The sequence below is a fragment of the Phodopus roborovskii genome, unplaced genomic scaffold (assembly GCF_943737965.1).
Source record: "Phodopus roborovskii unplaced genomic scaffold, PHOROB, whole genome shotgun sequence".
In the NCBI taxonomy this organism is placed as follows: domain Eukaryota; kingdom Metazoa; phylum Chordata; class Mammalia; order Rodentia; family Cricetidae; genus Phodopus; species Phodopus roborovskii.
Genome location: NW_026126480.1, coordinates 1,600,618 through 1,626,252, shown reverse-complemented (window position 1 = coordinate 1,626,252; position 25,635 = coordinate 1,600,618). Strand labels below are relative to the sequence as shown.

The window sequence follows — 25,635 nt, the reverse complement described above, 5'->3', positions numbered from 1 at the left end:
CCAAAGGTAATGCACTCCTGCTTTAAAAAGCACAGAATTTTGAAATCCCAAGAAAGTAGGCTATTATATACAAAGAAACAGACACTAAAGAGCTATATGGCAGGTGGATTGTCATGGAAACAGTCTTAGGTCAAGCTCTCAGCTCAGGCAGTCCTATCATTGCGCTATTGCTGCCTTTGCTGTGTGAGCTACTTGGGTGATGAGCACCAGTTAAGTAAGATGGTAGGGCTGCTTAGTCATTAGGGTTTGGCCAGGCCTCACTTCTGCCTCTCTGTACATGGTGTGTGTTTGAACACGGCCAAACGAGCATTTTCAAGGCTTCCCTGGCACAACAGAGTTTAGGAGGTTGAGCAAGTAGCAAGAACGCTGAGATTCTGTTGCAACTGCAGGCAGCATTAGGTGAACACCTGGGAGAACTGTCACAACAGTTGAGCATGCTCTCTCAGCCTGGTCCAATGGCGAACCTTTCTGCTCCATCTGCTAGCAAAGATAACGAATCCTTTTGTTCCATTACCCTCTGCCTTTCTTGGCCGGGCTTTGAAAGGGCGCAGGGTGAGCTCTATAGCCTAACCCAGGCTGGACACAGAGGGGATGAGCCGCGCTCGCGCACGGAGGATGAAGGTATTCACTTCCTCCACGCTCCCGGAGCTCGCGCCCGTCTACTCGCGGGAGCGCGCACGCACCGTCTCCCCGCCTCCTCCGTGCGCGCCCCGCCCCCTCGCGCTGCCATACGCGGACCGGCCAACATCCGAGGATTCTGGCCTCGAGTAACCGGTTCGTGTGACCTTTCCGCACCCTGCACTCCTAGGCCAGCTCGGCGCCTGTCCCACCGTTGCGTGTTTGCCGCCCCCGCCGAGCCCCGCAGTCCCCTGACCACGAGCAGTCACCACCGCCGCTCGTCATGGCGGCCCTCAGCAAGTCCATCCCTCACAGCTGCTATGAGATCGGCCACACTTGGCAGCCCTCCTGCCGGGTCTCCTTCCTGCAGATCACTTGGGGCGCTCTGGAGGAGTCCCTAAAGATCTACGCGCCCCTGTACCTGGTGAGCAGGACCGGCGCGTGTGCAGGACGGGCCTCCTGGGCTTCATTGCTCGTGGGGCAGCGTTAGGGGTGGTGGGAGGCCCGAGGGAGTTCTTGGCGGAAGGAGGGGGAGGGGACCCCGGGGGCGAGCTGTCACCGGACGCCTGTTGCTAGGATGGGGATGTGCGCCTGGCTTGTAGGGTTGAAAGTGCAGGACACTTGAGAACCTGGATCCAGGGACTTTATGATGGAGAGGTTTGGAGCGCATTTAGTCAACGCTTGTCTCTCTTCAGTCCCCTATACCTCTTCCTTTCCTCTCTCTGATATGAAAAAGGGTGTTCTTCACCCCAAGCTCCCGTGGTCATAGACCTTGTCTCACTTTGAGATGACAGAGATGTGACTTGAGGGTTTTGCTCTTTGACAAATTTCCAGAGTAGACTCCTGATTTGAGACTTTTGTGCCGTGATTTAGAGTCATTGAAGGTGTTTGAGGAGATCTGATTTAATGTCACCGAGTTAATTTTCTTATACAGGTTTACATGTAGGGCAATTTAGAGTATCTGGAAACCTACCAGTAACATTGAGAACTGTTAAGATATATTCTCCTAAAGAGCGCCACTGTTTTCTTGAGTAACACATCCTTGGCATTAAAGATCAATTATTTGGCCACTGAAGTTCATTGTCATTTTCTTATCTGTTGAATTGTTTGTGTACTAAGAAGGTAGACATCATATTTTGTATGTTTCCTAAAAGTTTGTTCAGTATTCAATTGATGATCCTTTTTTTTTTGTTGTTGTTGTTGTTGGACCAATGACATCCTTGACAGTATGATTGTGTCTGTAACTTATGGAGACGTCTAAGTAACGTCTAAGTAGTACTTATTAACTGAACACAGGAAGCTATAGTGACTCCCTCAGAGCTTGTCAGAGCCAACTTCCATTTTTGTGGTGTAGACTGGTGCTTCACACCTTTAATGTATTTCAAGGAAATCCCAGGGATCATGTTAGAATGGGGTTTCTGATTCAGTAGTTCTTGGTGAGTAAATTTCTGATAAGCTGTAAGAGAGTGTTGATACTGCCCCCCCCCCTTAATAGTAAGGATCTAGATTAGAGGCCAATAATATACTTTTATTTATATAAATCTCAAAGACTGCTGTTATTGGCTCTTCTATATGAATTGTGGCAAGCCTTTGATTTGTATTTATTATGATGTTATTATTTGGTGTTGCTGGGGTTCTTAACCTGTTGTATTGTCAAGACAAGAGTTGTGCTATTGAACTCTGCCCCAGATTTTTTTTTTAATATCTATTAATACATTGGGCTCTTGATCATCTGCACAAAAAGACTGCTCATATGCTGGGGAGGTAGCTCAGTGGTAGAGCCCTTGCTTAGCATATGCAAGGTCCTGTGTTCTGATTCCTTGCCATGTTCTGCCACTTCCCACCCTTGACAAAACAAAACAGAATTAATCCAGGCAATTTGTTCAAAGATTGTTCTTGATGTCAAGGACTAGGAACTAGGTGGGAAGAATGTTTACCCTATATAATTTCTCCCAAGATCCACAGAATCATTTATTTATTCATTCATTCATTTGACGAATATTTGTAGAGTGCCTGGTATTTGTTGTATCTACAGCATAGACAATTTATTGATTCTGTTCTGTGTTACTGTAGTTACTGTAATATTAGGGAAGCAACTGGGGGCAGAGATTCACTGTAGCAAGATAGGATCAGTAGGGATCAAGAAAAGACTTGTTTTAGTCTTACACTTTAACTAGATTAAATACTTCTCGAGAACAAATTTCCTCTCCCATGTGGCTTTATATTTCTTACTGTTGTATATTTCAAATTGCTGCCTATCGGTGGTTGTGAAATGAAATTAGTGAGAACTGAGTAGTAACTTATTATAAGTGAAACAAAGATTAGAAAATGTTAGCCCTTTTCAGGCATTAAGGCTAAACAGTGGGATTTGATTTTGGCCTTTATAGAGTTGTGAGGTAGGTGTGTGTGTGTATGTGTGTGTGTGTGGGGGGGGGTTGGCTAAGTAGAGCACATAGTCACACTGTAGTTTTTGTAGTTCTGTAGTTGCCAATCTAGATTTGCACCTTACCTGTATCAGTTACTATGTGACTTTATGCATGTGTGCTTTTTTATGTTTGAGAACTAAGGTAAGATGATACACTGGTGATCTCCCACATATTTTATTATTATTATTATTATTATTATTTTGAGGCAAGGTCTTATGACCTTGAACTTTGGATTCTCCAGCCTCTACCTCTCAGGTCCTGGGATTGCAGTTGTGTACCACCACAAATAGTTTATACAGTACTTCTATCAAACTCAGAGCCATATGCATAATAGGTGGGTACTCTACCAACTGAGCTCTATCCCTAGCACATGTTTCTTGAATATGTGGTTTTTTTTTTTTTTTTTTTTTTTTTTTTCCTTTATCTCCTTTGCAGTGGCACTTAGGAGTACCTTTTACTGCCAGTTAGAGTTAAAGGAATTTGACTTTGGCCTTGAAAATAAGATTGGACACTGATTCATGGTGTGAATGTATAGGGTGCTTGTCAACGGAGGGAGCTAAGTATGACTTGGGGGAGAAATCCTAGAGTTTTGTAAGAGAAAGAATATGCACAATGTATAAAGCAAAAGGTGTGTATGTAGTTAGGTACTATAATTCCTACTTAACATGTTATGTTTGCATCTTCACTCATTTATTTTATCCTGTACAGCTGTGACTTCATCTCAAGATTATCCCTATTTCATGAGTAAGAAAGCAGAAAATCAGAGAAATTAATCTTGCTTCATAAGATTTTAGGTGAAAGGACAGGGTTATGGCCTTATGTTACAATATCTGGCCAAAGGTCAGCTCAAATGAACAGTTTGTTTTTGTTTTTATTTCTTTAGCCAAGGAGGTGACAGGAACAATGCTGTGTAAGAATGAGGACTCCTGTGGCAGTCATTGGTTGGACTTGGAAAGATGGTTAGAAGGTGTACTCGCTTCACCTGGTGGTCCAGAGTGTTAGAACTCCCATGGAATCCCACTGAATCCGGCTTGTCCTTCACTAGCCTCATGATCTAAGGAAAATTACCTGTTTCTGCTTGCTAAAAGATATTTTCCCATGTTTTAGGGCTTTTGTTTGGATGTAGAGTAGGATGGCAGTGTTCAGGATAGCAGCTAGCATAGGAAGCCCCCAATGCAGTGGATTTGCAGTTGAGATAATGTCCTTGTGATGGCTCCACCCCCTATTAGAGCAGAGTGCTTTTATTTGGAACCAGCACTGTTTAGAAGTTCTGAATGGGCCTCGTATGAATGAATGAACTTCAGAACAGTCCAGGAGTAGCTTGGTATTTGGCATACTTGAAAGGGCAGTTTTAGAGGCATCGCACTGGAAGAGTAAACAGGACACGAAGACAGAGGATTTGGGGACAGCATGAGGATCTGCTGATATGTATAGGCTTATAAGTCATGCGGAAGCCATTGCCTTCATTGATAGAAATGGAATCGTGTGAAGGGCAGGTGACTTGACTGGAAGACTTTGATAAGGAGAACATTCCAGAACCTGTAAAGTGGGAGTTACTTTAGTTATATCCCTTTCATTTGAAATACTAGTCGATTCAGCGGATTATGTGCTTTCCTCACATCGCTCTCTTGTCCTATGCATTTGCCCTCATGCTTCTTTTACCTTCTGCTTAAAGTGTTTTGAAACGCAGACTCACCAATTATATTTTTCTGATGAGCAATTTGTAATTCAGTTATAAAGGAATATAACATGCTAACTGTGGTTCGGTGATTCATAAAGTGGGCTAATTGATAAAGAGATTGAAATATTCCAGGTTATTAGCAAATCATTTTATAAAGTTCTGTGAAATCATATAAAGTTCCCTCTCAATGAAAACTATGTTACACCCCCTCACTTGACAATCCTGAAGTTATTTAAACCCCTAGTATTACCCACGACTCACAATGAATGATTGTTAATAAGAACTATTATTCTCTATGTAAATATATTGTGAGAGATGAATTTATCTTAGAAAGTACAGCATCCCTAAAGAGAGACCCAGACTGAAAAGGTGAGATTCATTGTAGCTATGCATGAAATTTTGGTCTGCATCTGTGTGTATTTGTAGCTTCAAATACACATACACACTCAGTCTTAGCCTATTTGTGATAATGACTCCTTCAGATTCTTTTCCTGACACCTTACTAAGCCTGCATTTTATTGAAACAACCTGCCTCCAGAGAACTATATTTTATTGTTCTTAGCCCTCATTTTTAACTTTTTGTTTTTACTCATTCTTTTCTTTTTTGTTAACAACCACAGACTGCGTTGAGGTTTTAGTGTCTTAAGAGTAGGATTGTGTTACTGCAAATATGGTTCCTTGACTGTTTTATTTCTTATTTGTAACCGTGGGCTGCAGAAAAGAGTTTATGTTCTGTAGACATATGCTAAGGTCATTTGCTCATTGGTAGAGTTTAATTCTGCAATTAATTTTTAAAATAGTTTTATGTGCATTGGTGTTTTCCCTGCTTGTATGTCTTTGTGAGGATGTTGGGTCCCCTTGAACTAACAGACAGTTGTGAGCTGCCATGTGGGTGCTGGGAATTGAACCCAGGTCTTCTGGAAGAGCAAACAGTGTTTTTAACTCCTGAGCCATGGTCTCTCCAAACCCAACTTTGCAATTTCTTTGTTCACATTTAACTTGGATAATATATCCAGAGAAGACTGGACTATTCAAGTTATCTAATATTCTTGTATCAGGGCACATCTGACCTTTCATGGCTGATTATTATTGTTGTTGTTTATTATTATTATCCAAATGTGAACTCCAACATCTAACCTTAATAGACATGTCTTTACAATTTTATGTTTTGGTGAATTGTTCCCTTTATTAATATGTAGTGGCCTTTGCCTCTTCTGAGTAATGCCAGCTTGAAGACTAGTTCATTGGGTGTCAGAATAGATACACCAGCTTGGTTTTGGTTTCCATTCACCATCCATATTTTGACTCTCAGTCTGAGGCTGTCCTTTCCTGATGAACAATATTTCCCAGAGACAACAAGTTATCTGACTTTATTATTATTTTAACCCTGTCAACTGGTCTATATGTCTTTACTGGGGAGTTGAAGCCATTTACATTTAAAGCTATCATTGAGAGAGTTTTGCTGACCCATACTTTTATTGATTCCTTTTGTGATTGGTTGAATTATTTGTTCTTTTCTTTATCTTGCTGATATTGTGGGTATTATGGATTTGATGTTTTACTGTGTTGGACATAATAAATTCTTTCCTTGCTTTAATGGAATTTGTTCTCATTCCTTTGTAATTTAAAAAAGTAGCTTTGTTGGAGATTATTTACTTTCACGGCTTGAAATACACTGATCTATCCTTTTCTGGATTTTAGGATTTTTAATGAGGGATTTGATGTTACTCTGACATGCATGCCTTTGTGTGTGAGCTGTTATTTTTACAGCTTTAATAGGTTCCTTGTACTTGTGACTTGCTGACTATAGATATTGTGGAGGGGTTCTTCTCCTATCATGTGTATTTAGGGTTCTAGATGCTTATTGTGTTTTGTTATCTATTGTTTTCTCTAGAAGTATTGTACTAGCTATGAAGTAGATTCTGTATGCCATTAGTCTTTTTTTTTAATGATTTATTTATTTTGTGTACATTGATGTTTTGCCTGTATGTATGTCTGTGCAAGGGTGTCAGATACCCTGGAGGTAGAATTACAGACAGTTGTGAGCTGCCATGTGGGTGCTGGGAATTGAACCTGGGTCGTATGGAAGAAGAGCCAGTGCTCTAACCACTGAGCAATCTCTCCAGCAGTGCCATTAGCTTTTATTTCTCTCTCTTACCTTTTAGGATTCCCAGGTTTGATGTGTTGATTTTTATCTCAAGACTTCTTGGTCATTGTTATTGGTAGTACTATTATTGATGCTTTATTAAAACCCATTGTTTTAATGATTCACTTAGTTTCTTCATTCCCAAAATTTATATATCCTTTAAAAATCTCATTTTCCCTTTTCATTTTGCTGAGTTGTCTTTCATATTACTGATTTTCTCACCTACTTTTTTGACTTCCTCTTCTGTATTGCTTTCTTTCTAAGTATTCAATTGGCTTCTTCATTCTTTTACCATCTTGTTTTCTATTTGAGGTCACTTTTCATTTTTATTAACAAACATTTGAGACATCATCCGGCTTTTTACTTTCTTCATTGTCATTGCAGCAGTTGAGAAATTGTGACCTTGTGGAGGAATACTGTGGTCTTGTGTGTCTTGCCTGTATTTCTGTTATTTGTGTGTTTGTTGGTTTGGGCACCTCTTTCTGTTTTATTTGGGGATCTTCTTAATGTACAGATTATTACTGTGGGATCAATCCTCAACACTATCAGAGAGAGGAGAAGGCCAACTGTTGCAGAAGCAGTAACTCCAAATCAAACAAGATATAGACTTAAACTCAAATATTGCACACTAGCATATTGCCAGTTACCATAAAAAGAAAGCGGTAGGCTATGCAGTTAAAAAGTGTTTAGGGTAAATGTGGAAATCATAATTAAATCCAGGGAGCAGGAAGAAGGGAACAAGAAGGGGAATCGAGATTTAGTAGACAAGAAGTAAGGAAAGAAATTATTGTAAAGAAAAGAAAAAGAGGAGAGATAAGAAAAAATATAAAGGAAAAAGATTTCCTAATAATGAGATCATTTATAACAAATTTTAAATTAGTGTGAGAGGGGTTGTAAAAACAAATATCAATGCTAAAATCATAACAATAGAAAACACCTCAAATTCCAATCAGAAAAAGCCAAATTTCAAAATATTACTAAATGCATACTAGAAAAGAGATAAGCATCCCCCCAGAAGAAAGAAAAATTGCCCCATAATTGAAAAATGTTAATACAGTTATATAGTTTTATGAGGGAGAATAAAAAATTACAGCATAAAAGCTTTCTAAAATGTATGATAACATTATATTGGGAAAAAAAGAGGGGCTCATGGGACCAGAAAAATGATGGCTGGTTTATTGGAGAGAGTTCCTTCTGGGTCCTTCAGCACTGAGGACTGCTGAGTGTAGTCAGGGGCAGGGTTTTGTCAGTTGAACTTGTAGGGTCTTATCTAACATGACTTACCTTGGTGTTTGAGCCTGTTTGGAGAAATGACTGCTAGCCACAGTAGTACTCTTCCTTTTGTTTACCTGGAGCTTCTGCTGGCCATGCTCAGTCTTGTAGTCTGTGGGCCGAGCAGGTTCTGGCCTGCTGAGGCTCTTCAGCGTGGCTAGTGTTCTAGGTAGGATTGTTTGGAATTGTGTAGGGAATCTGGGAAGCAACCATCTCATTAAAATCTGTACAGGCAGTCAGTCCTGTCTGCACACTTTCAAAACTCTCTATGCATTGATCACCCTGCTAGACCTTTAGATTTCTACATTTCCATAGCCGTGAGCTACAGAGCAGTTAGCTTGAACCAAAGGTTAATAGATTATCAGATCTCAGGTTCTGGGCTCTTATATTTGAGAGCAGTGGTTCTCAACATGTAGGCCATGCCCCTTGGGGGCTGCATGGTAGATATCTAACATATCTGGTATTTACATTATAATTTGTAACAGTAGCAAAATTACAGTTAAGAAGTAGCAACTAAATAATTTTATGGTTGGAGGTCACCACACCAGGAGGACCTATATCAGGAGGGTAAAGAACCACTGTTCAGAGTAATTCTAGAGTAAGCTGAGCAGATCTGGGCCAATTTAGTAGCTGCCAGCACCTTTTGGCTTGTCAGCATCCAGCCCTCTTGCTGTGTACACCTGTCTTGCCAGGTTGTCTCTCATCCTGAGTGATGGAAGATATCCTGTATGCTGTGAATTTGTGTTTCACATGGTTAATGAATAAATGCTGATTGGCTAGTAGCCAGGAAGGAAGTATAGGCAGGGCTATCAGATGAGGAGAATTCTGGAAAGAGGGAAGGAGATAGGACTCACCAGAGAGATGCCATTTAGCGACTGGGAAGATAGAATGCCAGACGTTCTCTGGTAAGATAAGGCCATCTAGAAATACATAGATTAATAGTTATAGGTTAATAATTAAGAGAGAACCAGCCAGTAAGAAGCCTAAGCTTTCAGCCAGACAGTTTATAATTAATATAAGCCTCTGTGTGTATATAGGCAGGACAAAAACACTGCCTGTGCCTGAGTATGGTAGGTTAAATTCAACTTCCCAGATTTGTGATGGGCTCTTGTTTTTCAGGACCCCAGGGTAACTCAGTTTCAAACAATTGATTCCCTCCAAACGGTGCCTGGTCACATGCCACTTATCTAGGGGAATGCCTGTTCACTTCTGACTTGTTTCTCTGCAGCAGTAATCATCCAACCAAGACTGGGCTTGAGATGTGTTTCCTCTGAGTTTGCCCTGTGGGCAGGACCCTGCAGCTCTTTCACTGGAGCTACATGGATTTCCTTTTGGATGGTGCTTCAGTTTTTCCCTGTGGCTGGAGCTGAGTTCAGGCGGTTTCTTTATCTTTACAGTCAGGGCCTTTCTTTTTCTCCATATTTTTAACTGACTCATTCATTTTGGGAAGTTCTGAAGCTCTTCCTTCTCTTTTCTGGAACATAGTCTGTGCTTTTGCTTTTTTTTTTTTTTCTTCTTATCCTGACTCTTCTCCTTCACTGGCTCACACCTCTGTAGCTACTGCTAACCATGTGACTCGGATTGCACTATTCACTGTATTAGTAATTGTTATATTATAATTTGTGAAAAGATTGGTGCTCACTGAAAAGTTCACTTGTAATACTTAATATTCCTATGTATTTTTATCATTTATATTAACAAAATATATTAAAAAATGACTCAGAACTTGTATTTTAGGGCTGGAGAGATGGCTCAGCATTTAAGAGTGCCTACTGCTGCGGAGGACTCAAGTTCAGGTTCTAGCTCCAGGAGATCCAGTGCCTTCTTCCAGCCGTCTCAGGCACCTGCACTTATTTGTACATAACCAAACGTGTACACACACACACACACACACACACACACACACACACACACACACACACGATATATACATGATTTCTTTTTTAAAAAAGAAATTTTATTTTGTATTTTGGATGTTAGCTATAATTTCCCATTTAAAGTAACTGGAGTTTCTCAATACATTCATACCGTGGAGACCATGTAAACTGTAAGCCCCAGCCTAGAAGGAAGCAAAACAGTACACATTTTCTTGTGGTGTTTAAAAATGCTTACTCAAACACTAGGAATACGAATTCTGTGGTGTTCAATACTTAGGTATGTTTTCTAAGAAGGGAAAGTTGTTCATTAACCTTTTTAATTATCATTTTCATAGGCAGTATCCTCCAGGATCTGAGTAGTGTGCTACATCTCCCCTTTGCTGAGTCAAGTACATTCATTCTTTTGCACTTTGTGGAAGGAACAATTTAAAAGATGCATTTTTACCCTCTTTTAGATGCATAGGTCTCTTCAGAGTATGAAATGCTTACTCAGTATTTACTTGCACTGTAAATTCTAGCAATTCTACTATAATAAGCCTGTCCATGATCAAGTCATTATCTTTAGGCCTTTAGTACATATATAACTAAGAATTGGGACTCCTAGGAGCATCTCATCTGGCTAGTTTGCAAAAGGCCTATGAAGAAATCAATGTGTATGGAGTTTTTTTTAAAGCCACTGGGTTAGCCCAATTTCTATAGAGAATAAGAGCTGTGTGAATGCTTTGGTAATAGGCTTTAGGATTTTTTTTTTTTTTTTTTTTTTTTTATGTGTGTGTGTGTGTGTGTGAGATAGATTTACTTTGGTTGGCCTGGCACTTACTGTGTAGCTCATACTAGCTTAGAACTCACAGAAACTCACATATTTGCCTCTGGAGTGTTGGGATTAAAGGTGTGTGTCATCACACCGGTCTAGAGTCATTTTTATTTTTAAGAAAATTAAAACAAAACTAATCAAGGATCCCTGAAGTCATTAAATAACTCAAACTGCTGGGGAAAAAAAAAAAAAAAAAAAAAAAAAAAAAAAAACCTGTCTTGCTTATCTGACCTGAAGAGATCATGGAATCAAAATTGACTTTGTTTGAGGTCTCCTTTCGGGGTATAAGTGAGAGATTTATTTTATCTCTGGTTCCTCATTAAGTAATCAGTGCCTTTTCTTGTTTTGTTTTTAGTCACTTGGAAATGGAGCAGTGTCTTTGATGTTTTTTGTTTTAAATGATGATGGTATTTATTAACGTGCCTGTTGGAGTCCCTTGACCTTGTTTTCTTGTGTGACTTCTTGTTATTCTTTGTCTAGTCCGTTGAGTGCAAAGTACGACTGCCAGTGCCAGCATATCATCTCTAGTTTCGAGGTGAGGGCCTGCTATTGCAGTAAACACTTTCTCAATCTACCCTTTCCCTTATCAGCTATGGAGTGAGCTGGCCTGACGTTTACCCTTAGCTGCCCCATAGGCCAGGGATGAAATGAAACGGTGGAATCCATATTCTAAATGATGATGCATGGTCACTGCTCATGTTTTGGATCCAGTAGACTCTTAATAAAGCAGATATTTATTTGATTGAAAGACCATTAGAAGGTCTTCAAATCCCCGAGTGTTTTCAGTGGCAACATTATGTCCTTTGTGTGGTCACTTGGAAATTCTCTTCAACTAAGTAAGAATGGTCTACCTGGAAAACTTCCTACTTTTCAAAACTAATTTGTTTTGAAAAGAGAAGTACATTTTGGTAGAAGGACTCACTTGGGAATGAGAAATCAGGAAGTCCACACCAATAGCTGCACAGTGCCTTTGTGCTCATCAAGCTGCTTTTCTACCCAGCATTCCGGGTGGTGTCATTAGGGTACAGATTGTTTCAAATAATCAGACCTTTACTTTTTTTTTCAAACCTGCACCCCAGAAATGCTCCTGAACAGGAGACTGTGGGTTTCTTCATATGCTCACAGTCTTCTTTACAACCTGGGGAGCACAGTGTAATTATTTACCCAGAGTCCCACTTCCTCACACCCTGTCTCTTCTACATTCATTTTTCCCCTCAATTGTTATTTCTACAGTAAGTCAGGATTGGAGGGAACATGGAGACTGTAGTTAAAGGGGGCAGCTACAAAAATGACAGAATTGTTTCATCTGGAATGAATGTTGTAAGCTGATGTGTGTTGCTAGGTTGTTATTGTTGTCTTTTCCCCCAACATGTTCTAGTTTGCAGGGCTAGGAAGCCTGTCCCAGAGAAATTACCTAGTGATTGTGTTACTGCACTGGGAGAATATATGTGGGACTTAATGTTTAGCCACAGGAATGAACTCCAGCACAAGGAAATGGAGAGAAAATACAGGATCATTACTTTTTAGAGTTTATTGGACAATTTCCTATGTCTAATACCCTGATCAAAATTTGATTGGCATCTCTTTACACTTGAAGGCAAAACAGTAAGAAAATGTTACCTTAGAGCAGTTAAAGGTTCTGAGAGCTGGAAGCTTCCTTTTCAGATCTACATTTTAAATTCTAGTAGACAGTTTTAGTTACAAATAAACATTAGTAAAACCATTTTGAATAACTTCTGTTTCTCTACCGTACTCCCTAAAAGGTAAATTGAAGTTTTAGGCAAAATAGTTACTAAGAAGTAATCATTTTTTATTGTGTGTATGTGTACATGTACATGTTCTTATGTGTGAGTGTGGGCACATGCTTTTTACAAGTCACATGAAGCTTAGAGGATGACCTTGGGTATCCATCCTTGCCTTCCATGTTGTTGAGACAGAGCCTCTTGTTCTTCCCCAAACTCTGAGGCATCTTCTGTCTCCTCCTCCTGTTTTGCCATAGGAGTGCTGGGAGTACAGATGTTCACTGCTGCACCCAGTTTTACATGGGTTGGAAGGATTCAAACTCAGAGCGTCACACTTAATGTGGCAAGCACTTTACCCAGGGAATCATAGTTCTGGCCCCTTAAGTGGCTTTTAAAATGTACTTTCTCTCTGCTCTTTCTCTTTTTTCATTCACTTATGATTGACTTTCCTGGTTAGTTCCCGCCCCCCCCCCTCTTGGTTTGGTCAAGTATTTTGTCACCCTGTTTAAAGGCAGTTAAAGATGTTGTATATATCAGCTACTGTGGACTGAGGACTAGACTCCATCTAAACATCTCCCTATCTCCCTACCTCCTATCTTTCAATTTATTTAGTGTCCTGGGATTGAACTCAGGGCCTCAGGTATGCAAGGCAAGCACTCTACTACTGAGCCACATCCCTGTTAACAAAACAAATTGTTCTACTGATTAGTCTATGTATCTGCTAGTATTTGTGATTTCTTCCACTCCAATTGCTTGCCTTCATGGGTGTGAACTCTCAGTTTGCTTGGATCTGCTTTGAGGGTTCAGTTCATCATTCACATTGTTATTCTTGGTGTTCTTATGGACAAACAGGAATAAAACACAGCTACCCTGTTTCTCATCTGACTTAAGATTCTTATTGAGAAGGGCATTGTTAGACTATTAGTAGAAAGGCATAATAGTCAGGATGTCAGTCTGTAGGGTTCCTGGTAAGATGCAGTCATGCATAGCATGCTGTCTGGTAAAAGCTGAAATGATACTACCATGTTTTCAAGGTTGTCCCTGTAGTGCCAGGAGCATTATCTACTCAGTTTGTGCTGGTAATGGATCCTGGGCTTGACCTGTGTCTTACTCTTGATAATATTTGTCTCAATACTGTATCTTAAGCATGCTTCCAGGCTATCTTTAAAGTTTCCCTTACCTTCTATATAAATTTGAAAGTAGAGGAGAGGGAGGATCCTAGAGGTGAGCAGTGTGAGGTTTAATGGTCATCATTATAGCTTGATGCATGATTTACTTGTGTAGCAATTCCCCCATACACTGGTAATAAGTTGCCCTAGTCTTTAATTTTTACTTATTTTTATTACATATATTTAGTGTATACATGCATGTATACCTGTGTGTGTGTGTCTGCTTATGTGTCTGTCTGTGTGCCATAGCATTTGTGTCTAGGTCAGATGAGAACTTTTGGCAATTGGTTCTTTCCTTTCACCTTATGTATTCATGGGATTGAACTTGGGTCATCAAGTTTGGTATGTGCTGCTGAGCCATCTCTCTGGCACTTACTTGGTTTTTCAAATAAGCTGGCTGCCTTTATCTGATGAGGCTCTATAGTGCAGTGCATTGGCTGTACATAATCTGAGGGTTGGTTTTTCTTGTTCTCTTTTCCCTCTGTGATAGTGTAATTGCCACCTATATACATAGAGAATAATCACACCTTTACTACTTCATGGCTTTTTGTGGGATACTTGTGAAATCCTGTGTAAGCAAAATTTTTGAAAACTGTAAAAACATTCGTAAATATATGTGGCACGTGGTTTGTCATTTTCCTTTGAGACATTTAAATTTGGCTTTTATAGCTTGTAATTTTAATCTTACAAATAGGACGTATTGTGTCTATTAAAGGACAGAATTGTGTGTGTGTGTGTGTGTGTGTGTGTGTGTGTGTATGTATATGTGTATGTGTGTGTGTACGTACATATATTTGGCCTTCTTTATTGATGATAGATCTGTGTCTGGAATTCAGTCGAATGTGGATTGAAAATACAGTTACATGCTACAGAAGACATTTTGGTTAACAAGACCATGTATACTACAGCATATACCTTGTATATATGTGAAAGATTCTTCTACCTTCCAGTAGGATATTCAGCCAGGGACAGAACATGTGAATCTTTGGAGGGACATTTAAGTTCCAAACTATTTCATTATGATCTAGCACCCAAATACTTATGTCCTTCTCATAGAGCAAAGTGTATTCAGGTTGTTCTCTAAGAGTTCCTTCGGTGTTAACTGCCCTGTGATTGCTGATAAGTCTTAAGTCCAAAGTTTTCTCTGTGGTTCAAGGCATCAGCTCTGCAAAATGTAAAAAATAAGATTGTCTGCTTCCAAGATACACAGAGTTAACATTCCTATTCCAAAAGGGAGGTATTCAGGAATAAAAAACAGGGATTAGATTAAAGCAAGACTAGAATCTAGCATGATGAACTTTACATCTTAGCTCTGTATCTGACACCTGGTGTCTGTCCCAGCTAGCTAATTTGCAAAGAACAAAGATTATTATAACTATTTTGGGGCTCTCTCCTTATGGTTGTATGGCCCTATTGCTTTTGGACCTCTGGATAGGCGGAATATACCCTCTCTAAGGCTTGGATAGCTTCACCATAAGGGGCATTCTGGCCGCAGTCCATTTGGCTGCTCTCTTAGGCTGTCTTTGCATGCCCTGTGCAGCTTTTCTTGGAAGATTTGCTATGTTCCAGGTACTTCATCTTCCTGGACCCTCCATTGCAGCCTTGGCTTCTTCACACATTGCTCCAGACAGAATTCTGTCAGAGTGATGACTGGAGTTCTGGCCTGGCTTCCCAGGCTTTCCTCTGAACCTTTGAAGCCTTTGTGACTCCACAGTTCTTGCATTTTGCATGTCTGAGGAATCAGTATCATGTGGACAACCCCATGGTCAGCTGATAGCCCCAGCTGCACCTGTGCCCATTTGTTCTTGACCCACAGCTGGCTCTGCATTCATGCTAATTGTACATAGGACAATTCCCAAGACAGTCCTAGTGGATCATGGTGCCCTAGGTTCCCTTATCAACTTAAAGTCCTTGAAGCAGACTTACATGTGTCCACCTTTGAGCCCATGGTGGTTGGGTAGTGTCCTGCTTATTTCTGAGATGTTCTTAAGGTATTTTCATCCTATTTTCCCAAAGTACTTTGCTTCTTTATAAAAAATGTAAAAAAATAATTATTTTTATTTTATGTGTATAGTGTTTGTGTACAGTGCCTGTGGAGGTCAGAGAATGCATGGTGTCAGATACTCTGTAAATAGAGTTATAGACCAATGTGTGCTGCCAAAAGGATGCTGGAAATCCAACCTGCGTGCTCTGGATGAGCAGCCAGTGGTCTTATGTACTGAGCCATCTCTCCAGCTCTTACTTGACTTCTTTTAGTGTTTTTAGTCTCCTTACCAATTGCACCCTGTCTGGTAGAACCTTTAAACTTTATTTTTTACCCCCTAAGCTGAAAGTATTCCGACCTTTCTCCTTTGCTCTTTGTTCCCAGTTCTTGTTGAAAGTCTGGCTAACTGTAGCCAGCATTACCCCTGTTACTGTGCAAATGCTGTGCTGCCTTGGAATTTCCTAGTAATCTAGTTTATCGCCTCTAATCACATTTCTCCACAAAGTTGCAGGCATGAGCACAATGCAATCCATTTCTTACTTTTCTTCTTCTTTCTTTCTTTTTTTTTTTTTTTTTCTACTTTTTTGTTATGGTGTCATAGGGTTAGGATATAGTAATTTCTAGTGAAACCTTCATTCCTATCTGAAACTTCATCTGCACAGCCTTTGCTATCTACATTTCTATCAGTGTGTTGTTTCTCTGTGCCCCATAGACACATTCACTCTTCCTTGCTTACAGCATTCTATGCATTTTCTCAGCTGTATTTCCTAATTCTTTTCTCAGATTCTTTCAACAAACCAATTGCGTGGCCCTGTCTACATTGTCTAGGCATGGGCACAACTCCATCTCTACCTTTGGTGACAGTTTTCTGTGTTAATGTTATATCACTATGACAAAAAACATCTAGATCAATCAGTATAAGAAGAGCAAACACTTTGTTTCATGGATTTGGGGTTTTAATGCATGGCCAGCTTGGCTCTATTGTCTTGGGGCCTCTAATTAGGCAGCACATACATCATGGTGTGTGTGTGTGTGTGTGTGTGTGTGTGAGAGAGAGAGAGAGAGAGAGAGAGAGAGAGAGAGAGAGAGAGAGAGAGAAGAGAGAAGTCATGGACTCATCTGATGGCAATAGGAAGCAGAGGAGAGTGGGACATATCCTATGTTCCACTCAAAAGCATGCCTCAGTGGTCTAATGCCTGTGACTTGTTTCTCATCTCTTAATGTTTCCTTGCTCCCCAGATGTGCCACAGGCTGGGGATCAAACCCAGATCTTTGGAGGACATTTAAGACACTGTAGTAACATGCAAGATGCATTTGCTATTTTCTTTAAAGCAGCTCTTCTAACATTTTTTTTTTGGGGGTGGGGTTGGTGGTGGTTGAGACAGGGTTTCTCTGTAGCTTTAGAGCCTGTCCTAGAACTCACTCTGTAGAATAGGTTGGCCTGGAACTTGCAAAGATCAGACTGCTTCTGCCTCCCGAGTCCTAGGATTAGAAACATGTACCACCACCACCTATAAAGCAGTTGTTCTCAATAAGGGGAAGTTTACCTTCTAAAAGACCTTTGGTAATTTCTGCTGATGGTTTTGGTTGTCAAGACAAGGGGATGCTGTTGCCATCTTGTCCTATAAGGAAGGAAGGGGTAGGGATAATATTAATCTTATAATGTCCAGGGTAGCTCCTAAAATATCAATCAGATGGGTCTTAAATGTCAGTAGTGTTGTTGGGACATCTTGCTTAAAAAAAAAAAAAAGCCTTATTTACTAGTGTTTAATTTAAGAGTAGGTACAGCATAAAATCTATTACTGTAAACTAGCTTATTATTTTCAAGCTTAGATTTGTTACATCTAAAATGGAGTTATTTGGAAGAGATTAATGACCAACCTCTGTGATAAAAGTAAAGGCTAATTTTCAGCTTGGTACTAATCAAGCTAAGGCTGTGGTTAGCCCCTTTGAGAGCCAATTAGGTTTGTCATACTCTATGGTCAAGGGCTGCAATGTCAATGCAGGTATAGTATTGCTATGGAAAATTTATGGCGCTAATCACATGGGAATCACAAATGAATAACAAGGGAATATGAATGCATAAAGTGAAGTATATGACCTTGATGGATGTTAATTGATGATAGTGTTGTAGGCCAACCTTGAGAGGCCAAGCACTAGGAGGGATGTAAGTGGAAGCTTTTATATGTTCTGCCCCATCTCCCTGGACTGCTTTATTTCTGCCCACTGGCTACTTATAAGATAACCACTCAGAGACTTAATATATTTGTAATTGTTTGGCCAATGGCCAATAGTTTAGGCTTAGTACTGCTTAGCTCTCTCTCATAAATTAACCCATTTCTACTAATCTGTGAATCGCCATGTGGCTGTGGCCTGTCAATGGTGTCTTGGCATCTTGCCTCCCTAGTGGCTAAATGGTGTCTCCTTTTCTCAGCCTTGTCTCTCTCTGTTCAGAAGCGCGCCCCCCCCCCCTTATTCTGCTTAGTCATTGGCTGAAACAACTTTATTCATCAATCAACAAAAGCAACACATATCCACAGCACACAGAAGGACATCCTACATTAAGGGAAACTTTTTTTTTTTTGGTTCTTTGAGACAGAGTTTCTCTATGTAACAGCCCTAATTGTCCTGGAACTAGCTCTGTAGACCAGGCTGGCCTAGAATTTACAGAAATCCGCCTGCTTTTGCCTCCCAAGTGCTGGGATTAAAGGCGTATACCACCCCTCTGCTGATCAAGGAACTTTCACACTGGGTCCTGGCCTCACACTTTTGTCTGCCATCTGTCTGCACTTAGCGCTGGTTATGTTGGTCTATATTGGCCCTTCATGAGCTTGCTCATGCTGCCACTGCTCCTTGACACATGCTTGTAATGTCCATAAAAGTGTTTGCTTATGTTTTAATATTTTGTGGTTTTAGAATTTAGGTCTGAGGTCCATCTCAGAGCAGTTTTTGTGTGTAGTATTAGAACTTTGTTAATTGTATCCACATCTGCTGATATCTGATGTTTCTAGTATCATTTATTTAAAAAATTCCACAGTTTTTTTTCAAAGTGGAAAAAGGAGCTTACTGTGTTATTTAATTTAGTCACTTCATTATTGATTGATTTATATTTTTAAAAAGGATTTTTATTTTTTTTTGTGTGTGTTTTGCCTGCATATGTGGATGTATACCTCATGTGTGCAATGCCACTGGAGGTTAGAAGAGAGAGTTAGAACCTCTGGAACTGGAGTTGCCATTGTGGGTTCTGAGAATCACACTAACTCAGATCTTCTGCAGGAGCAGCAAATGGTCTTAACCTTTGAGCCATTGCTTCAGCCCCTTTATTTAAGAAGTGAGGAAACTTAACTCTAAACATGTAAATAAGGGTCCTTCATAAAAATTTTGTAGATTAAAAGCCAAGTATGATTATTTTGTATTATTTCTTTGTGGTTATTGCTATTTCTTATCATTTTAATGGTAAATAATCCTTATTTTCTTATACCTATGTCCTCACCCCATTATTATAATTATAACACATTTTATGTATGGTGCCTGGATTATATGATGTCAAAAGAAGAAAATTAGCAATTTACATACCATTTAGTGATAGCAATACATAGTAGTTTAGTATTTGTCATATATGACCCTTATTGTTTTGCAATCTTTTTCCTTTTACATATCTTATTTTAAGATATTAATCTTCTAAAACAATATTATGTAAATATAAATATTTACATTATATAGTTTTAGTTACATTTTTATACGAACACTGAAAAGTTCACAAGGAATTGGCAAAGGGTTATTGGATCAGAGTATATGAACAGTGCAAGGTCTTTGAGGTAGGAAGTGATGCTTCTGAAGGTGTTTGATGATGTCACATTTGTGTATGAGGGTTTTAAAAATGACTGCACAGCTAGCTCAGTTGCTGGCATCAGACTGCAACATGCTGTGTGCACAGAGAATGAGAAAATCATGTGGCATACTGGAAAACTTATGTGATCTCTCTGCCTGGATTCCAGGCTTCTCCTGACCACAGACAAGTCAGAGTATCAGGATCTCAGTTACTTGTAAACCCTGGCTGTAAGTTCTGGATGACAGCACAGTGACAAGAAAGCCCTGATTTTTTGAGCTTTGCCTCAAGTTTTCCCTTTATTTCAACAGACTCTACAGTTTGCTTTTATCAATATTGTACAAATGTAAATTTTCTCCCCTTTACCATTAGTTGCAGTTGTGATTGATTGCAGGTGCTGGACATAGAAAGAAACATTGAATATTCTGGGCATATACTCAGGAGTAGATTGCCGGATCATAAGAGTAGATGATGGATTCCTCATTGTCAAACAGCTTTCCACAGGAGCTGTACAAGTTTTACAGTACCACCAGCAATGCCTGAGGGCTTTACTTGTCCCCCATTCCCACCAGCACTGTGTATGTCTTTTCATGTTCATGATTTTGGTGTATGTTTTCATTGGGTACTTCTCTGGTAGTAGTTCAAAGTGTGTGCGGCCGTTTTGAGTGCACTTTTGAAAACAAAATGAACCCCTTATTTTGGGGTAAAGTAGTAGATTCAGACACAGCTAGAAGAAATATTAGTGGTCCCATGAATTCCCAATACTATCCTCTTGCCAGACAGGATTTCAGTAAAAGTACTGCCATTGATGCAGTCAAGACAGAATATAAGCTGGGAGATGGCTATTTGGTAAAGGGCTTAGCTTGTAAGTAGGAGGACTTGAGCTGGATATAGTGACACACACCTTTAATCCCAACACTAGGGAGGCAGAAGCAGGTGGATGTGTCTCTGTGAGTTTGAGAATGGCCTGGTCTATATAGTGAGTTCCAGGATAGCCAGAGCAGCTACATAGTGAGGCCCCGTTTCAAAAAAAAGCAAGAGGATGTGAGTTTGGATTGTTACTACTGTGCACAGAGCTTTATGCTTGTAATCCCAGGGACTGGTAGGCAGAAATAGGAAGACTCTGGGCCACTGGCCAGCCAGATACTCTCACAAAATGAGGTAGACAGAGATCAAGGAAAATATCAGACATCAACCTCTATCTTCCAGAGGCACACAGGCATGCACACATGCATATAGCACTCACAAAAAGAGACATAGACACAATTTCATGTAGTTTTTAACAAACCTATTAACCCCAGTTAGTGCTGTTCATATTGCAGTCTATGGGGTCATCCACAGGAACATGGGCAACTAACCAATGGTCATCTTCATTCCCTCAGTAACCATTAGCCCCTCATCTAAGGGTAGGTCATCAGCAACCTCTTCCTCCTCCATGTTGGACTTTTGAAAACTCTTGATCTTGTGGAGGTGTTGTACAGTCTGTGAGCACCTGCCTGTGTGTGTCAGCCATGCTATGTCTAGAGGCCAGCCTTTCACAGCATGTTTCGCCATCCTCTGGCTTTTATATTCATTGTGCTCCTTCTTGCATGATGTTTATTGAACCTTAGTGGGGAAGAGAAGATTGATATATAGAGATGTTCAGCATGGCAGACTGCTCACCATTGCTTGTTCTCAGCAGTTTGAACAGTTAATGAGCTCTGCATTAATCACTTCCTTTTGCAATAAGAAGCTTCCCTGCCCAAGGCTGAGAGCAGCGATTGGGCCCTTTTTTAATTGTTGGATAGTAGTTATCCCCTGGACATATCTCTGTTTGTTAAGCTACTCACCTGTTGAATAACAACTGCTTTCATGATTTGACAATTGTGAGCAAAGCTGTTTTAAATATTTGTACACAAGTGTCTTGTTAATGTGAACTTTTGTTTCTTAGAGATAAATAAATACCCAGGACAGCAATTAGTGCTCGAATGACAGCTGCTTGATTAGTTTTTCCACAAACTGCCAAAGTGTTCTGTAGCATATCTTTATCATATTACTGTTCTACCAGCAACAAATGACAAATGAGCCCATAGATTGTGTGAATCGTTGCTGGCATTTGTTTTTGTCTTTGTATGTTGTGTGCATTTGTAAGGTGTGTACATATGTGCGTGCGTGCGTGTGTGTGTGTGTGTGTGTGTGTGTGTGTGTGAGAGAGAGAGAGAGAGAGGGGGGGGGAGGAGCAGGCGAGCCAGTGCTCTTACTTGTGCTTATGCATGTGGGGGTTGGAGACAATGACAGGTGTTCCTCTGTCACCTCTCAACCTTCCTTTTTTGAGACAATGCCTTTGATTGAACCTCCATTTCACAGGCTGGTTGAGGAGCCTGTGAGATCTCTCTGTCTCTGCCTTTCTGAGCAGGTTTATGGATACACAGTGCTGTCCCTAGTTTTTGTGTGGGTGCTGAGATCTGAACTCAGGCCCTCATGCTTACACAGAAAGAACATTAACCCCAAAGCCATCTCCCCAGCCCTGCCATTGCTTTTCATTTTAGCCATGTTGATGCTTCTATGATGATAGCTCATTGTAATTTTAATTAACACTTCCCTAATCATTCATTTGCTGTTTCTATGTTCTGTTCTGAAAATATCTCTTCCTATCTTTATTCTAATTGAATTTGTTTTTATTGTTGATAAGATTTTTTTTGTATATATATTAGATGTTAGTCTTTAGTTAGATGTGGGCTTTCTATTTTTGTCTTATTCTGCAGCATGTCTGTTTTTCTTCTGACAGGTCCTTCACCAAGAAATGAAGTTCAATATATCAAATGTCCCTTTTACTTTGAGTGTCAAATCTAAAAACTCTTTGCTTTGCCTCATTGTCTTAAAGTTTTCTCCATTTCCCTCCAAAAGTTTATAGTTTTCTACATTATATAATGTCGATGACCCAGTTTGAATTATTTTTTGGACAAAATGTGAAACCTAGATTAATGTTCCTTCACCACTCTCTTCTAAATTGTGGATGGCTCTTAGTTTCACCAATTTCCAGTGAAAAGACTTTCTTCCCTCTGGAGGCTTGTTTTGTGCCTTTATAAAAAAAAAAAAAAAATTAGATATGTGGATGAACTCCTTGGTTCTGTATTCTGTTCCATTCATCTGTTTTCTTGTTGCTTTATCAATATTGAAGTCAGATTCAGTAGCTATTTTTTGTGCATTTTATTTATTCTTATTTATAGTGATTATTTTTCCTTCAGTTTCTGTGTAGATTACAGAACAGTCTATTTATGTTCCTGGAGATCTCTTTAACAGCATGATAGGAATTGTGTTGGATCTGCATTTCATACCAGGGAGAACTGACATCTAATTCATGAACATGATACGTATAGTAGTTTGGATTTTGAATCTCCCCAAATGCCCATGTGCTGAAGGTTTTGTTCCCTGACTGTAGTCCAGTTGAGAGATGGAGGAAGCCTTAGTGGTGGGGCAGATAGAAGGAAGTTTTTTCATTGGGGACCATTCAAGGGGGTATTGGAACCTTGGCCCCTGTTTGTTTCTCTGCCCCAATTTCTGTCTGATATATTGTCTTACCACACACAAAAGCCAGAGCCTGTTCATGGGCAGAGACCCTAGAAGCTGAGCTCCAAACTCTTATCTCCTGGCAAGCTGTTCACCATGGGTACCTTGTCACAGTGAGGAGAAGCTGACTAATAGCAAGTCTGTTCCCTGGTATTACATAGTTTCATTAATTTCATTCATTCTGACAGTTCATCAGCAGCACCTTCTTTCTCTGGGTTAGGGTTAGCACACAGCCATATTATGGTTTGTTATTTTACCTCCCACCCCTAGACTTTTATATTCCTTGAAGGTATGACTGGGCCTTCTTTTTCATTTTTCTTTATACATATGGCTATTGAATTGCAGTAAGAGAGACTGTTAGTTTCAGACACATTAAGGATGAACTAAGACCTTAGAAGAGGCCATTGGATTTGCTGGTCTCTGACTTCAGACAGTGTTATCTCCAGAAAGATAAGGAATGATGCAGAAGCTATGGACCTTCCTGCTCTGTCCTCCATGTTTTCCTTTCTCAAATCTCCTCTCTGATCCCCTAATCTTGCTGTTCTAACCTTTGTTCCTTTGGTACAGTTTCACAACTATGTACACCTGTGAGAATCTGATACTGTCAGTCGGCCCATCTCTTCTTCCCTGAACCTTTGGCCTGTGAGTGTCATACTCACTCCAGTGACCCTCTATGGCCCTGTGCGTGGACTCACGTTCTATAGTTAGATCCCTGTTATTTTTCCTTTATTCCCTGTAACATTAATATTGTGTTCATTGAGCATTTATATTATCTCACTATTCCAGGGTTTTAGTGGTTTTAATTTAATCTAGAAATCATCCTCTTAAATTCAGATTTTACCAGAACTAAAACAAACAAATATGTTTTCAGTTTACAACTAAGAGCTGAATCATAAAAGTTAATAGTTTTTCAATGTAAAATTAAAAGGTGAGTCACTTACAGGTTTTTAATTTTTAAATATCTGCAGCAATTAGAACTTAACCATGTCATCATCAGAGGACAGATTGTAGGAGTAAGTTCTATGGGGATGCAGCTCTGATCACAAGGCTTGGAGGCAAGCAACTTTATTTTCTGCTCCAGCTTGTTGGCCTATCATTAACATCTTGACTTTTTTCTTTTTTTTCAGGGCCCTAGAATGCCAGAAGTCATTCACTTGTTGCTTTTTTTTTTTTTTTTTTTTTATGCCTCTCCTTTATCCCTCCCAGTGGCTGTTTGAATTGCTGAGTCATTGCTTTGCTTTTGGTGACCCTCAATGAGGTGCTCTGAGGATGCTTGGCTGGGAAAGGTTAATGGAGCTTTGCTGTGGCATGCAATTTTATTTGGATTGCAATTTACTTTTCTTTTTAAAAGTATGTTTTTCATTTGAAAACTGCTTTTGTGACTTTACATGTACCTGCCTACCTTGGAGCTAGCTGACTCATCATGTGACCATGTAATTATTTTTATCATGCTTTTCTTATTATTACTTTTATTTCTATTACATGTACCTACCTTGAAGTTCACTCATCATCTTGGAGCTGACTCATCACATGACAAAAGCTGTCAATATCCTCTCCCCTCCTACCCCACCCCGGAAACAGAGTTTCTCTGTGTAAACGGTCCTAGCTGTCTTGGAACTCACTTTGTAGACCAGGTTGTCCTTGAACCCCCTGAGATCCACTTGCCTCTGCCTCCCAAGTGCTGGGATTAAAGGCATGGGCCACCACTGCTTGGCTCAATATTTTCAATTTAAGTCAATACAAACATCTTCTGTTCTAAAACTTTGTTCATACAGAGGAGCCTGAAAAATGACATAGTTTTTACTTTTGTCTTTAGCATATGCCTTTATTCAGTGTCTTCCTCTTAAGAGTGAATCTAAGTGGTTGGTTTAAGTAACAAAGCGGCTCTCTTTCCAGATTGCAGCCGTTCTCCGTAAGCGGAAGCTGGAGTATTACTTGTACAAGCTGCTGCCTGAGATCCTCCAGTCCGCCTCCTTTCTGACCGCCAATGGGGCCTTGTACATTACTTTCTTCTGCATTTTAAGGTTGGTACTCCTAATCACTAGTGCAGGTTAATGAATTTGCTTTGTTGAAAAAGAAACTGTTTTACTGTTTGTTGTGGTGAAGAAACACCATGACTGAGACAACTCATAAAGGCATTTAACTGGGGCCTTCCATACAGTTTCAGAGGGCGAGATTCCATGAAAGTCCATGGCAGGGAGCATGGCTGCTGGCAGACGTGGCACTGCAGCAGTAGCTGAGAGTATACATCCTGATCCACAAGTGGTTGGGGAAGATGAGGGAGAGAGAGAAGAGGATACCAGGCATGGTGCAGGCTTTTTAAACCTCAAAGCCATCTCCCAAACTCCTCCTACAAGGCCACATCTCCTAACCCTCCCTAAACACTCCACCAACTGGGAACCAAACATTCAAATATGTGAGCCTCTGGGGTCTGTTGTCATTCAAATTCTATGGCAACAAGATCTATTTGCATAATTGTTATTCAGGGCACTCGCTTTCTAGTTTAATCTGGAAATAACATTTACCTT

The 25,635-nt window shown here is 40.0% G+C and overlaps 1 protein-coding gene across 1 annotated transcript in view; it reads left to right on the top strand.

Annotated features, from left to right (window-relative positions):
- Nucleotides 1-702: 702 nt before the first annotated feature.
- The window catches only part of Tmem135 (transmembrane protein 135), a 187,482-nt gene continuing 162,549 nt past the window's right edge, over nucleotides 703-25,635 (top strand). The window contains exons 1-2 of the mRNA XM_051192184.1: nucleotides 703-1,042; nucleotides 25,004-25,131. Of these exons, the coding sequence (XP_051048141.1) occupies nucleotides 902-1,042; nucleotides 25,004-25,131 (269 nt within the window). The 5' untranslated portion in view covers nucleotides 703-901. The remainder of the gene's footprint in view (nucleotides 1,043-25,003; nucleotides 25,132-25,635) is intronic.